The sequence below is a fragment of the Astatotilapia calliptera genome, chromosome 19, assembly GCF_900246225.1.
Source record: "Astatotilapia calliptera chromosome 19, fAstCal1.2, whole genome shotgun sequence".
Lineage (NCBI taxonomy): Eukaryota > Metazoa > Chordata > Actinopteri > Cichliformes > Cichlidae > Astatotilapia > Astatotilapia calliptera.
In genome coordinates, this window is record NC_039320.1 from 18,664,218 (window position 1) to 18,677,120 (window position 12,903).

The following is a 12,903-nucleotide window of genomic DNA, read 5'->3' on the forward strand; positions in this document are numbered from 1 at the left end:
CTTCCAATTTAATGGGAAACCCCCACTGGCCAGACACACCAGAGTGCCACTGCTCTGGTGTGGGAGCACAGTTAGAGTGGGCCTCACTACACCCGCTGGAGGAGAAAAGGTGGAGAAGAGGGGGAAGAAGACAAAGAAGAAAGGAATGAAACCTGGTAAACACATCTGAAAAAGTGACAGTGATTGCTGATAAAAAAAAAACATCACTGTTACAGTCAATAACTGATCTGTAGGATACTTTTCTGACTTTCAGCTGAATCATGTGAATATGGTTCAAATGTCACATCTGTTTCTTTCACTTCTTTAAATGTAAAATAATTGAACCACAAAGACAAAACTGATCTGAATACACTGAAAAAATAATGTCCACAAGAGAAATTCACACTTATATACTTATGAATTTTAAAAAGCATTTAAGTATAAGTGAAAATAAAATTCAAATCGAACAGTCATATTTTGAGAGGAACAACTTCACTAACACCAAACACTAGTTTAAAAAATTTAACTGGAAAATAATTATATAAGCACAAATGATGACAAAAAGAATATTGAATATTGTTTTCGGCAACTGACTGAGACTGAATGAATTAACTATTAATAATCACTTAATTTTAGCAATGTTCTGCTCTGCAAATTTCTTTTAAAGAGGTATTATGTATTGCACAAAGTAAACATTTCTGGTACTTACACTCAATGATGAGTTTCGTTCCTCCACCCAAAGTCAACCACAGTGATACAAATGCATTAACTGGCCGTACAAAAACCTCCTGCACTCTGAACAAGTGTCAAACTGCTGAAAATGAACCTTTTCTCAAGTAAATCATCACAGTTTAAACCTCATTAAATCCAAACGTGGATTTAAGAAATTTACTAAAATTGTTTGATGATTTTAAATCATTTTCATAATTTTCTTTGATCTACTACCAATTGAAACACAAAGGCAGACATCAAATAAAGTTTTATTAACAAAAAAAAAAAAAAAAACAGAAAAAGAAAAGGAAAAGCTAAGGAACTGTAAAATGCTAAAACATGAATTATGAGATTTTGGCAATATACTTAGAACAACAATAGAGGCTCAATGTCTGTTATCAAAAGTATGAAGTAAGCTGACCAACCAAATTGCTGCTTTGATCCAGATATTAAAAATGCAGAATTATATTTTCTTTATATTTTCCTCCATTCAATAAAAAGTCAGTGGTATCAATAAAGTTTGTATAATGTATAATAGTATTAATCCAAACAATTTTTCTTCTGACTTTGTGTCCCTTCTTGCCTTCAGTGTGTTGAGAGCAGAGAAATGATTTCCATAGAGAGGAGGCTTTGCATCATCAGCTGATCCTCCAGAGAACTGAGAAGGTTTATAGTCCTGTGACTTCAACACTGCAGGACTCACATCTGTCAGTCAACACAGCAGAAAGCACAACCACCATGACTCTCATCACCATCCTCATCTGGACGCTGACCTGCTGCTGTTTTACAGGTTCATTCACTCAGCAACATTTCAAACATGATGTGCTGCTTTTTCTCTCATTGACTTCTGCTGATAAATGAATGCTTTGTTTTTGTCTGCAGGAGGCAGCGGTCAGGTGACTGTGACTCAACCTCCAGCAGTGACATTTACTCCTGGATCCACTGTCACTCTGACCTGTAGGACCAACCCAGCTGCTTACAGGCGGCCTAGAAGTGATGGTTTTGATCTTACGGACATTTTCGATTTAAATAATGATTACATATTTTGGTATCAACAGAAGTCTGGACAAACTCCAAAGCTCCTAATTCACCATGTTAGCATAAGTCAGCCAGAAACACCATCTCGATTTAGTGGCAGTGGAAGCAGCTCTGACTTCTCTTTGACCATCAGTGGAGTTCAGGCTGAAGATGCAGCAGTTTACTACTGTCAGAGTTTACATGAAATAAACAGTGCTGATGTGTTCACACAGTGATTTGTAGTCGTACAAAAACCTCCCTCAGTCAGACTGCAGAGACACTGAGCTGTTACAGCAGGAACTGACTGCAGCTGTTGAAGAGGAAGAAACTCTCACACAGACCTCTGAACACAGAGCTGACAGTAACCTCAACAAGCACTAAATACAGAAATAAACAGAGATATTACATGTATATTGGGGCATTTTGAGATAAGGATTTTTAAAGTATCTGCTGTGATTAAGTCATTTTCTGTTTACGTTGCATTATTTGACATTTCACTCAAAGTGTTTTGCTGTTTGTATAAAAAGATGAATCCTAAATGTTTATATTTATATTCATATTAAGCTTTGTGATCCTTTATGAAAAAAAAAATCAGTTCCATTGTATCTTGCCACCTTTATCATGAATACAAAACACTGATTTTCTCTTAGATATTGTCAAATTATTGAATCTGCAGTTGGAACAATTTGATTTCTAGTAATTCATCTCAAAGACCAAACACTGATGTTGACAAGTTTATGATCCAAGTTGATGTTGCCAACACAGCATTGTTTGTTCAAACTCATATTGATAAAAGAAGCAGGCTGCTTGTGTCACACTGAACTCTTATCCTGGGCTTCCAGTACACCATTTGTCATCACTGGGGGAGCACAAAGTCCTGCTGGAGGTGAGAGCAGTTACAAATGAGTACCCTGTTAGTTCACCATAGAATAAAAGCTGAAAATGAATCAGAGGTTTGTCAACCTCTCACCAAAGGTTATAAATAAATATTTTGAAAGAGAAGGTTTAGCAAGAGTGAAAAAAAATGAAAATTCCAAAAGAAATTGGCATTGTTCTCATTTTTCTTTTTCTTTTACGTTGTTTTGAAGAAGAGGAGATTTGAAGGTATAAAATGTCTCTAATGTATTTCAGCTCATTAATAAAAATAAAGAGCATATCTGCACCCAAAACCTAAGGCAGGAGAAGTTGTTGACAAGTTGTGGTTATTACAACAATCCCATGACTGACTATCATTACTGTCAACCTATAGTACAAAAGGAAAAGGAAAACAAGTTTGTTATTTCAGTGTCCTCTCTGAGTCTAATAGATCAAATTAATGTTAATACAATTTGATGAATAAATAAATAATTGTTTTTATGCCTTACAACTCCTCAGATTTAAAGGTTTTTTAATGGACTCACACAGAAAACTTCATCAGGATGATTTTTCCAATAACTCCATCATGTTGGGTTCTTTTAAGCTGCTGCAGATTATTACTGTCTGCGTTGGCATGATGGTGGAGTGTTCACACAGTAAAATAGAGGAAACACATCTTTCACTTCAACTGAAGGCTGCAGGTGCAGATTGTCAATGAAGAGACTGATGAGAATAACTGGTCCAATCAATTATTGTGTTTAAGTACATGATTGTGGTTAATGTAGCCCAGTTGATAGAATTTTAACATTATTGAAGTTAATTAAATGTTTTACTTTACATACTTTTGCTGTTACCAAAAAAGTCTAATGTAGATTGTGATGATGTTAGTATTTTAATTTTTAGATTTTTCAGTTTTGATATATAAACTATAAAATTCTAGAGATTATATCTAATGTAACTATGTGACTTATATAAGTTTATGTAAAGTTAAAGACCATATGCACAGTCATACACAGGAATTTGAAATTGCAATGCCCACTGGCCCTCAGTGTACACTAAAGATAAAAAGATAAAAAATAAAATAGGAGTCTTATGTACAACACAATACAGTACTACACAATTATATAAACAGCAGTATCCAACACAATCATAGGGATTGTGGGCAAGTTTGTGTGCAAGTGGGGATAGGGCAGTCAGTAAAAAGCAATGGTGGTGGTTCAGAGTTTTGTATGTCAGGAGGGTGGGGGTTCAGAGGGAGCAGGTGGATGCAGGTCTGTAGTTTGTGTGGGTGAGAGCAGGGAGTGAGTGTTGATATTCTAAAAATATTTTCTTGTTGATCCCATATTGTAGTCTGTCAAACGAAATACAGTCAGTTTCTTCTAATATATGTTCCAAGTATTTTATTCCTTTACAACTCCAATTTGGGAAGTCTATCATATTATTGTTTTGTAATATGTCAGAGTTGCTCCAGATACATTTGCATGGGATTAATGAAGAGTTTGTCATTTTTAGAAACTCCCACCATGCTGTCAGAGAACACTGACACTGCACTTAGTTCGAACTTTTAATGAACCACTGGTATCAGATGCCGTTCTATCTGTGACTCAGTCTCCTGTATTTAAGGCTGCTGCTTTGGGGCAGACGGTCTCTCTGAGCTGTACAGCCAGTAAAGGAATTGATGATGATCTCAGCTGGTACCTTCAGAAACCTGGACAGCCTCACATACTACAGTTTCACAAAATCAGCAGAAGTGAATCTGGTACGCCGAGTCATTTCAGCAGTGGATCTGAGCCTGAGTTCAATCTGACAGTCAGTGGAGTTCAGGCTGATGATCGAGATTACTACTGTATGGATGTGTATTCTGACCGAGCATGCGCACACTAATATACAGTCATACAAAAGCCTCTTTCTGTTACTATTTGCAGTGTTGCAGCTGTGAGCTTCTGTACAGACTCAAGGACTGGCTCACTGACTCCAATTACAGATGTGGAAACTTTCAAATGAAGTGGCACAATTTAAAGTCTGTGTCATTTGATATTTACCTCAAAACATTGCTGTACATAAAGTAATATAAAAATATTTTGCTGTTGTTATTGTTATAATGCAAAATAAAACATTCAGAGTAATTGTGTACTTACATATTTCATTATGAGCACCCTCACTAAGATACATTTTATATTGAAGTTTTGGACATGGCAAGACCACATGAGCTTTTATTTTGTAGATCTCTTCAAAGTTTAAATGTAAAATGGAGAATTTATTTACTGAATCAAACTCAAGTTATTTTTTTTTCCGCAAGAGTAAAATTTTCAGATATTGTCATCCTGCTAAAATAAATAAATAAACGACCACAAGGTTCTTTCAACTATTCCCTTAATTTTAAGAGATCACCTCACATTTGATTTGTTCCAGATGTTCAGGCCAGATGCAGCCCTGCCATCTTAATCTCCTCCCAGTCTTGATTTTTCACATGTTAGGGGAACAGGTTAATATATAGCACACTACACTAAAATTATAGAGCAAGTATATTTAAAAATCAGACAAAAGACTTAATAATATGGATCACTGCAAGCTCTTTGGCAAAAATATGAATCAGTAATAAGGCAGATATTTGGTACACTCACATCCAGCTTCTACACACGTCACTATCTAAGTTGTTGTTATCAAATAATTTCATCTACAAACTTTCAAACTCATATTGATCAGAGCAGCAGGGATGTATCTCCTGCTCCCCCACACTAAGCTCCTGTCCTGGACTTCAGCAGCCCCTCTAGCCCTCACACCGGTTCTTGCGGAAAGACTTGGCCTGCCGGTGGTCATGATGGTTCACCCTGCAGGAGAACACCTCTGCGTTCATCCAGTTCTCTTGGCTCAGCATCAGGGTGCTGCTGCTGCTGTAGCGACTACTCTTCTCTTCTTCTAAGCTGTTCAGGACCCCCTCTGTCACCTCTGTGCCATCTACATCTCACTTCAGCTCCCTGAGGAGAGTAGCCGGTCAGCAGGCAGGCCAGTGTGACTGGGCCTCCAGAGAGCTTCTCAGAGGATGGTTGAAGCAGAGAGACTGAGGGTCTGACCATGGGGCCAGCTGGAGGGACGATCACAGACACACAAAGAGTAGATTAACCTCTACTGTAGGAGAGATAGCTGACATGAGACAGTTATGATACATGACAGAGATTAACAGGCCTGTGGATTAACTGTATGTGATCAGAAACTGAGAAATTGGAAATATTAGGTTTTAACAAAGTATAAATAATTAGTGAATGTGTTGCTGTATTTGTTTTCTTGATGATAAAATTGAAATGTGTACAGGAAACGTTAAAGTTTGTCATCTGTTTGCTTCACTTCCTTTTCATCACATCAGACTAATGAACTGTAAAGTCTGTTAAAGTGCATCTGTATGAAAACTAATTCATTTAGTCAACAGCATAAAATGTCATATCCAACATGGTGTCAAAAATTTCAGTGCAAGTCATCAGATCATATTTTCAGCGACAGACAGCTGAGCATTACACAGTTATGATACATGACAGAGATTAACAGCATTGTGGATTAACTGTGTGCATGACACTGTGATCAGATGAAAGGTCATAAATAGGAGACCCTAACACTTTTAACAAACAAATATTAAAAAATTGTATTTTCACAGTCACATTAACACATAATTTAGAATAAATGTCTTGTTGTTACAGTTATTTTCTTGATGGAAAACAAACAGAGCTGGATTTTGTCGTCTGTTTGTTTCACTTCCTTTTTACTACATTAGACTGATAAGCTATTAACTCAGAGATGAAACTGTTAATCTGCAATCAAATAAAAGATATTTAAGGTAAGAATGTTTTACTGTTTGTATAAATAAATACAATCTCAGTCTCAGATTTCAGATTAAAAAAAAAATGTATTTGCAGATAAATACAGAAAACCATTCATTAAAAACAGATTGACCCACCGGTAAAGTGTTCGCACAGTGATTTGTAGTCGTACAAAAACCTCCCTCAGTCAGACCCACGTCGACCGAAGACTGTTGACGTTTGCCTAACCAGGTGAAGGGACACTTTCTCTCGGTTGAACACGGAACACACTCACACGCAAAGATACACATGTAGACTGACACAGACCTACACTCACCCCCCACCCCCTCCATACGCCTTTGAAGCTTATGTCTTCTATGTTGTGAGATGTGCTGATTCATGAGCTATGTGCTGAGGTGTTTTTTTCTGTTCTCAAACTGATCTCCCTGTTGGAGCTCAGTCTGGGGGGAGTTATTTTTCCTCCTCGTCTTTCCTCATGCTGTGCATTTTCCATTATTATATCTCTCTGACCTGTCTTCCCCATGTGATGTTGTAATGTATGTATGGTCAGAGGGGTATGATGGTGCTGGCAAAGGTCGGCAGCCTTCCAACAAATTAATGATAAAGGTTATCTTATCTTATCTTAATCACTTCATACGGACTGTAAAGAACCTAAAGACATCAAATTATTTTATCTTCACATGTAATTACCACAAATACATTTTTATGTAATATATAATAAAATATAACATCTATGATATCAAATATCACCACGTACAATGGAGTGATATTCATTTTTTGGGGGGAATTTCACACTATATTTTTTCACAGATTAGTTTCAAAATAGTTTTCAAAATAACAATCTTTTGGTGTACTGTGTATTTTTGTCAACAAAGAAAATAAAAAAACAACAACAAATGTACTTCTTAAAAGAACACAAAAATCATTGTACTCACTCAGATGTTCTAATAAAATTTCATCACTTTCAAAGATTAATGCTCGTGTTCTATCAGCTCAGAGTTTTTTTTTAACACTAAGATACCAAGTATTTAATAGAGTTTCAATGATACTGTTATATGGTGATTCTATCACATTTGACCTCTGATCTCACTTTTACGTTTCACATCTGTCTTTTCTATCCAACATAACACCAAAAAGCATTATATCTGACAGGATTTGTGTGCGGATGCGAAGAACTGACCCAAATGCAGGACTTGTGGATAGTGATGAACTGAAGATGGTTTATTATAAAGAGTGGATGAATAGAAGATGAACAAACACTGACTGGCTGGATAACTGAATGGCTGGCTGAACTGAGAGCACACACGGGAAAGACGACATCAACATCAATGACACGACAGTGAACTGGTAAAACTGAGGAACTTAAATAAACAGACTGAATGATGATGATAATTGTACACAGGTGAGTACACGGCTGAACATAATGAAACAGGAAATGGAACATGTGGAAAAAATCAGTGAACAAGAACCGAAAACGATGGGTCAATGATCCAGGAATCCTGGCAATACCTTTACGAAAAAAAGCTTTGTCAAGAGAAACAGAATGAAATTCAAATATACTCTAGTATAAAAGAATTATAATAACCTGAAGTTATTTGAGTCCAATTATATACAAACAATTAACTTTGTATGCTTTGAATTTAAACAGTAATAAAAATAATCATCATAAATACTATACCCTTAATTGTAAATAGTCCCAAGTAAGTGAGCTGCCTTCTGCCTCTTGCCTTCTTCTTATTTTTTGTGTTTGACACAAATTGTCCATCCTGATTAGGGTTAGGGTCTGTCTGTGAAGGTTCTCAGTCATCCAGGTCATCGTAGTCTTAGGAGCTTGGAAAAGGAGCTTGACAGTCAGTTCAGGCTGATGACGCAGGAGAATAATGTTGTACGGGAGTGCATGAAGACCCAGTGTTTACGCACAGATAATATATGTTATATAATAAAAAACTACTATTATTAAGAACTGTAATCAAAATTAAAGATGTACATAGCCAGGGAAGATTAAACAAGCAGAAAATGTTTGAAATATTAGAAAATGCTAAACTATAAAACTAAGTTTTCAGCAGAGTTTTAAAAAACACTCACAGAATCAGCCAAGCTCATTCAACTTTTAGGTGCTACAATCTGAAAAGTGTCAAAACAGAAACAGATCAGATGATGGTACAAAGTGGGTCCTATAACAAGGTCATAGCAGTACAAACAGGACACCATGGAACTGCAAGGTTTTACATATGAGTAGAAGAATAATTGACTGACATCTCCAACGTTAATTGAGTATTACATGTGACGCAGTTATTTTATTTTGAAGTCAGTTATAACTAAACAAAAAAATCAACCAATCTTATTGTTAGAAATGAATCTCTTTAGAAGGAAATTGTGCTTTAAAATTAAACTTTTTTATTTTTTAATTCCTTCATTAGAATTGAGTAAATTTGCCTGCTTACATATTTGATTCTGATTTCATAATGCCTCAGTGGTTTTTGTAAATATATTAAAACACGTGGGGTTATGTTCTCTAGTCCTTTGTGTCATTTTGTTGTAAACAGAATAATGAAATGTCTGAATACTGTCTTCCTTCTCATCATTGAAGAAAGACAAAAAAGTTTTATAATATTCTGGATAACTGCAAACTTTATTGACACAAACATGAATCATTAATATGACAAGTACAATCACAACCAGCTGCTGAGCTGCACATGTCGCTCTTTAGCTTGTTGTTCTTGTCAACACTTTACATCAGTGTCGTTCTCTCACACACAAAGCTGTATTTCCTTCTACAAACAAAAACACATATAGATCACAGAGGCAGGTGTCTTTCTCCTGCTCCCCACACACCCGGTTCCTGTCCTGGGCTTCGGTAACTCCTCTAGCCTTCACACCAGCTCCTGCTCAGGGACTGGGACTGTGTGTGGCCATGATGGATGACCTTGCAGGAGTAAAGCTCTCCCTTCAACCAGCTTTTCTGGCTCAAGGTCAGGGTGCTGCTGCTGCTGTAGCGATCACTCTTCTTCTCCTCTGAGCTGATCAGGACCCCTTCTGTCACCTCTCTGCCGTCCACCTCCCATCTCACCTCGGCTCCCTCTGGAGAGTAGCCGGTCAACAGGCAGGCCAGTGTGGTGGTGCACCCAGAGAGATCCTCAGGGGAGGGTTGAAGCAGAGAGACTGAGGGTCTGACCATGGGGCCAGCTGGAAGGGAGAGCAGGAACACACAAGGAGCAGATTAACTTCTGCTGTAGGACAGAGAGCTGAACATTACACAGTTATGATACATGACAGAGATTAACAGCATCGTGGAAGAAATGGAAAAATAACAATTACAAATAATGACAAAGTTGGAATTTTACATTTAAAGTTGGAATTTTCCCCTAGGTTACACATCTTTTTTTTTCTAAACCTGCCATAAAAGTAATTTTATTGTACAGCATCTAGTTCCTACATTTATTTTCTTAACTGAAAAAATGAACCGTCTGTACAGACTGCCATCTGTTTGTTTCACTTCAGTTTTACTACCTCAAAGTACTGAACCATAAACTCGCGATGGAACCGTTAAATTGCATCTAAATAAAACTCTTTTATTTTTAAGCCAAGAATGTAAAACCTTTTTATCCAGCTAACTGTTTGTACAAATACATAAAATCAAAGCTTCCTCGTGCTATTTTCAGCCTCAGATTTTGTGAAAAAATATTTATTCACAGATAAATACAAAAAAAACTTAATTAAAATAGATTTATTCAAAATATAATTTTAATTTTCAGTACTATATAAACATTTAGTCATGATACTGTATTATAGATTCACACTTTCTGATACCAAGTTTTCAATAACAGCTACTATGACTAAACCCAATCATATATACATCAAGTAAAACACCCAGAATAAAATTGAATACACAATGTTTAAATACACTCTGATGACATATTTCAAATAGTAATAGTATAGTATTATGTAGTAATATGAGGGGATTTAGATACTTACAGTGAATGATGAGTTTGGTTCCTCCACCAAAAGTCCACCACAGTGATACAAACTCATTAAGTGGCCGTACAAAAACCTCCCACACTCTGATCAAGCCTCTAAACGCTGGAAATTAACTACTTTCCCCAGTAAACTTCACAGTTTAGAAAATATTTATCATAAAAGTGTTTGTGTTCAATTGACTTTCTTTAAAAAAAAAATAATTAAGGATTGTTTTAATATTTTTCTTGATTAAAAAAGTAAAATCTACGCTTTCCAACCAACCTGCCATTTTAATCCAGATGTTAAAAAGAATCGCTTTTCTGAAGTATTTTCCAGTGTTTTGTTAGGATCATAATCATGTCATAATAATTTATTGTTGCTTCTCACATTGCTTTGTTGTGTGTTGAGAGCAGAGAAATGATTTCCATAGAGAGGAGGCTTTGCATCATCAGCTGATCCTCCAGAGAACTGAGAAGGTTTATAGTCCTGTGAGTTCAACACTGCAGGACTCACATCTGTCAGTCAACACAGCAGAAAGCACAACCACCATGACTCTCATCACCATCCTCATCTGGACGCTGACCTGCTGCTGTTTTACAGGTTCATTCACTCAGCAACATTTCAAACATGATGTGCTGCTTTTTCTCTCATTGATTTCTGCTGATAAATGAATGCTTTGTTTTTGTCTGCAGGATGCAGCGGTCAGGTGACTGTGACTCAACCTCCAGTAGTGACATCTACTCCTGGATCCACTGTCACTCTGACCTGTAGGACCAGCCAAGATGTTTACAGAGATTCTGATGATGATGATTATGTATTCTGGTATCAGCAGAAGTCTGAACAGACTCCAAAGCTCTTAATAAAATGGGCAAAAACACTTGAGTCAGGAACACCATCTCGATTTAGTGGCAGTGGAAGCAGCTCTGACTTCTCTATGACCATCAGTGGAGTTCAGGCTGAAGATGCAGCAGTTTACTACTGTAAGAGTGTGCATAACGGGCCAGTGTTCACACAGTAATTTGTAGTTGTACAAAAACCTCCCTCAGTCACACTACAGAGACACTGAGCTGTTACAGCAGGAACTGACTGCAGCTGCTGAAGAGGAAGAAACTCTGACACAGACCACTGAACACAGAGCTGACAGTAACCTCAACAAGCACTAAATACAGATCCACATTTATACATTTATACAGAGCTGACAGTAACCCCACAGAGAATTACCAATCAATCAATTTATTTATAAGCACATTTAAAAACAACACAGGTTGACCAAAGTGCTGTACATAGTAAAAAAGGAAAAGGTAAAACAAACACATGCAAAGAACAAAACAAAAGCTCAGTCACAATTAAAAGCTAGTGAATAAAAATGTGTTTTTAGACGGGTTTTAAAGATGTCGAGAGTTAGAGAGATCCTAATTCGAAGAGGCAGACTGTTCCAAAGTTTAGGCGCAGTAATCGCAAAGGCCCGGTCTCCTCTGTGTTTTAGTCTGCTTCTAAAAATTGTCATGGTATGCGCCGGCAGACCATGGTAATTTTGGGAAAATAAGACCCAGGACCCAAATAAGACCCAAATGCAGGAGTGTGCGATAAATCTAGTGTGTTTATTTACAGTGAAGTAAATAGTACACAACAATACATCTCTATGCATTTCCAACTCCCATGCCGTGTCTTCTTCCCAGTGCTCGTGCTCCACACACACACACACACACACACACACACACACACACACACACACACACACACACACACACACACACACACACACACACACACACACACACACCACTACACAGGGAAACAAGGGACAGCAGTACAATAGACACACACCCCATCAAACATAAACAAGTCCATACAGTTGAGACAGTCCCTCGACCCAGGTCCTTCACAGGAACAGTCAGAAGTAACTTATCGGCAGACCTAAGAGTGCTGTTTGAAGTATTTCGGTTAAAAGATCAGAGAAGTATGATGGAGCTAATCCATTTAGAGACTTAAAAACAAGTAATAAAATCTTAAAATCAATTCTATAACATACTGGAAGCCAGTGTAAACGAGCCAAGACTGGGGAAATATGGTTGTGTTTATAAGTGCCTGTCAAGAATCTGGCACCAGTATTCTGAACAAGCTGAAGATGAGAGAGCAGAGCCTGGCTGATACCAAAATAAACACTAATACAGTAGTCAAGCCTGGATGAAATTAATGCATGACTCACTTTCTCAAAGTCAGCAGATAACAAAAGGTTTTTAATTTTAACAAGGGCCCCTGAGCTGGAAGAAGCTGGCTTTTACAACAGAATTTATTTGTTTCTCAAATGAAAAACTGGACATTTGAGTATTAATCCACATTAGTATAAACAGCTCTTACAGGTTACTCCAGCCTTCTAAAAGAAACAGACCCCCTGGGCTTTCTTTTTCAAACCACTACACTGAACCCAGTTATTCCAAGCACACTGATCAAGAGGTAGTAATGGGCTTATTCCCTCACCCCATCTAAGCTTTGTATTGCTTCCTGGGTAACACTCTTACAATCAGAGATTTAGTTAGACTGTGAGCCGATTCAGACACCCTGTACTGGG

The 12,903-nt window shown here is 37.2% G+C and overlaps 2 gene segments (V, D, J or C); both read left to right on the top strand.

Moving 5' to 3' along the window:
• The window catches only part of LOC113012022 (Ig kappa chain V region Mem5-like), an 86,808-nt gene that overhangs the window by 1,300 nt on the left and 72,605 nt on the right, over positions 1-12,903 (top strand). The window contains 1 exon segment of the V gene segment in view: positions 4,254-4,256. Within this exon segment, the coding sequence occupies positions 4,254-4,256 (3 nt within the window).
• On the top strand, positions 1,292-2,030 carry LOC113012029 (Ig kappa chain V-III region VH-like). The segment is given in 2 exon segments: positions 1,292-1,480; positions 1,573-2,030. Coding segments are annotated over 2 exon segments (423 nt in total).